The sequence below is a fragment of the Calcarisporiella thermophila genome, assembly GCF_041956535.1.
Source record: "Calcarisporiella thermophila strain CBS 279.70 unplaced genomic scaffold VTP21scaffold_83, whole genome shotgun sequence".
In the NCBI taxonomy this organism is placed as follows: domain Eukaryota; kingdom Fungi; phylum Calcarisporiellomycota; class Calcarisporiellomycetes; order Calcarisporiellales; family Calcarisporiellaceae; genus Calcarisporiella; species Calcarisporiella thermophila.
In genome coordinates this window covers 1-2,830 of record NW_027192271.1, presented here as the reverse complement: position 1 = coordinate 2,830, position 2,830 = coordinate 1, and the positions used below count along the sequence as shown (strand labels likewise).

General features: G+C 42.2%; 2 protein-coding genes and 1 non-coding gene across 3 annotated transcripts; 1 reads left to right on the top strand and 2 right to left on the bottom strand.

Annotated features, from left to right (window-relative positions):
- Positions 1 to 416: 416 nt before the first annotated feature.
- On the top strand, positions 417 to 865 carry VTP21DRAFT_11353 (uncharacterized protein; the record flags this gene model as incomplete). The annotated part of the gene is made up of 2 exons (XM_069390789.1): positions 417 to 496; positions 568 to 865. The coding sequence occupies 2 exons, from the start codon at positions 417 to 419 to the stop codon at positions 863 to 865; spliced, it is 378 nt and encodes a 125-aa protein (XP_069245425.1).
- A 1,000-nt stretch (positions 866 to 1,865) lies between these two features.
- On the bottom strand, positions 1,866 to 2,300 carry VTP21DRAFT_11352 (uncharacterized protein; the record flags this gene model as incomplete). Its single annotated transcript, XM_069390788.1, has 2 exons — positions 1,866 to 2,011; positions 2,117 to 2,300. The coding sequence occupies 2 exons, from the start codon at positions 2,298 to 2,300 to the stop codon at positions 1,866 to 1,868; spliced, it is 330 nt and encodes a 109-aa protein (XP_069245424.1).
- Positions 2,301 to 2,748: 448 nt separating this feature from the next.
- Positions 2,749 to 2,820, bottom strand: VTP21DRAFT_t392. Its single transcript has one exon. It is a non-coding gene; the product is annotated as a tRNA-Gln (tRNA).
- Positions 2,821 to 2,830: the final 10 nt, after the last annotated feature.

Below are 2,830 nucleotides of genomic sequence, written 5' to 3'. Positions count from 1 at the left end.
AAAATTCAGGAAGCGCGATATCTTTAAAGTGGAGCAGCCAATAGAATTGTTTACCGCTACGTTGCCGACCCCTCGTGGTTACTCGCCGCCCTCGTGGTTACTCTTATGCTCCCTCGTGGTTACTTTGTTGAGGTTGATTGCTATTTTGTTGGTTTATCTTTGTTTATCCTTGAACACCAGTTGAGCTATTTTCTTTATCTCTTAATTCGATTTAAACCCCTCTATTTTGTTTTACTGTTCCTCACCAATCTCTTATTTTTATTATTAAGGAATAATACCTAACGCACAGCTCTCCACGAAATCTCCCTTTGCCTGTAACAAATTCGTTTTTAAGAAATTAGTTTTTGTACAGAAATGTTATTTTAGCAGTCACATGATCATATTTAGTAAATTCTAATGTACAGCCATCCTCGGTCATGACCCGAAATGTACCCGTTGTAACGCTCCGAGGGACACCATCCGCCACACCTTCTTCGAATGTCCCGAACTCACGTCAGTATGGCATTGGGCGGAGGGGCGTATCAACACCATCTCAGGCCCCCTAAACACTCAGGTGCTGAACCCCAGGAATCTCGTACTTGGCGACCTACCAGAAGCCCCGAGGATAGTAAGACACGCGGCTCAAATCGTCTTCGATTCGATAATATGGCAAATCCATCGGGACCGAATCGCCTACCATTTCGAGTGCACTCGAGCACCACCCGAGACAATCATCGTCTGTGCCAAAATGGACATCGAGGAGGCTATCGGAGGTGAACTGATAAAGGCACGAAAAAGACGAGAGATAGAGTTATTCCGAAGAAGGTGGTGCAGTCGGGGAGCGGTAATAGAAAGTTCGGATAGAGCAAGACTAAAACTGGAGTGACGAAGCAACCCTTCCTCTCTCCCTATCCACTCTTTACCTCCTCCCCTCCTCTTTACTTCATATCTTTCACCAAATACCTGATCACTATATACATCTAATCTACCCTTTATTCCCTTCACGTTCATCACCTTCTCTATGTTCTTACCCCCTTGCGTTTCTTTGCTTTTTTCTCTTTTCTGGGCTAACATAAATTGTCAAAATCTAAGTTCCACCTTGCCACCTAACTCTATCCCCACCCCTTTATTCCCCCCTTTCTTCTTTTATTGTAATCATTAAACTCTTGTAAGCTACGGCAACTAATAAAAGTCTCCGTTGATTGACCAAAAAAAAATGTAGAGCCATCCTTGCCTCCTGGATCCAAAGAATCCACAATGCGCATCAGGCAACAACCCTGCTAGCCTCAAGGTTTCCAAAAATTGCAAGCTTACTAAAAATGCCCATCCCGGACTCAAAAGCGACTTTGTGGACAAGAATTTTGATACACAACTTCATGATTATATACGCCCCATTTGGATATGGGATCTTGCATGTCTTCACAACCACCTTCGCATATGCCAAACTCATAGGTGGGTTTTAGAACAACCTTTTCTAAGCGTGGCGCACACTCGAAGGCTGCGCGGTTGCGTCACGTACCTGGACAGCTATAGATGTACTTTCAATGAGCATTTCTAAAGTTTTAACCCTTTATAAATATTCATTAATCACAAAAGAAAAATTGACGCTGACAAATCGAAAAGCGAAATCAACAGCGCCAACAACGCCATAGCTGCTAAATGAGATTTTAGCTTTCCTTCCTGATGGTGGACAAGTAGTATGCAAGAAAAATCCTTTCAGTAACAAGCGATCTTTGAATAAAACAGATCGATACAATAAGAAATGAAACATAAACCATTCGAGTTTCCTACTGAAAAACTAAGGTGAATGTCGTCGTGGATACGACCATCTTCTTCACGTTGGGAAAACAGACATTCTAACCTGCCTCCAAATTTAATAGTAAAGGTCACCAAGTGTTCTGACATATCCTGACAACACCCACCTCCTCGCTTCTCACTTCATCTTTGTCATCTGGCCGGTACACCTCTCCTGGAATATTCCACCCGACATGGAATGCATTTCTAGCGTAATGGCACTCCAGAACCTGAGATGCTAATGCCTCGATTATGGCCAGAAATTGCATACACCTCAAAGGAGTGGGAAATGGCCTGGACTTCTACTCAAAAAAGCCCACTCTGGTGTAAAACCCGAACTTACACCACTGTGGCGATAAACGCATCGATTTATCAACAACATCACAGGTTTCCAGGACATCTAAGCACTTGGCTACATACCCGATGCTCCGAAAGCGGTAAGACAGTAGATCAAATATTTTTCGAATCGGTAATTTGGCAGATACACCGCAACCAAGTCTTTGACCGCTATGAAAACACTTGAGCATCAGTCGAGACACTAATCAATCGCCAAATTTGATATTGAAGAAGCTGTAGAAGTCGAGTTGGTAAGGGTACAAAAAATGCGAGAGACCGAGCTATTCCGATGGTGGTGCAATAGGTACTGGTAATATTAGGAGCTGATAGAGCGGAGCATATAATGAGGTGATGTAGTAGCCTTTTCTTTCAACTGGATTCTCCGCTATTACTCTTTCTTTTTCTACTACTTCTAACAGTAATTGGCGATAACTTTCAGCTATTTGTTCTCTGAACCTTTTATTTATTTTATGAAAAAAATCAATCTCTTTCTCCTTAGATTCAAACACTCTAGCAAATTAGGTTGAGAATTCCTCGAATGTGTACTGCTTTACGTCCATGTAATGTAGATTCTGATGTATATTAAGCGAGTCCAAAAAGGAATAAAAGATATGTAACAATATCGCGAAGAATCAATTGTGGTTCCACTGAGAATCGAACTCAGGTTACAGGATTCAAAGTCCTGGGTGCTACCGATTACACCATAGAACCTCAGACATCT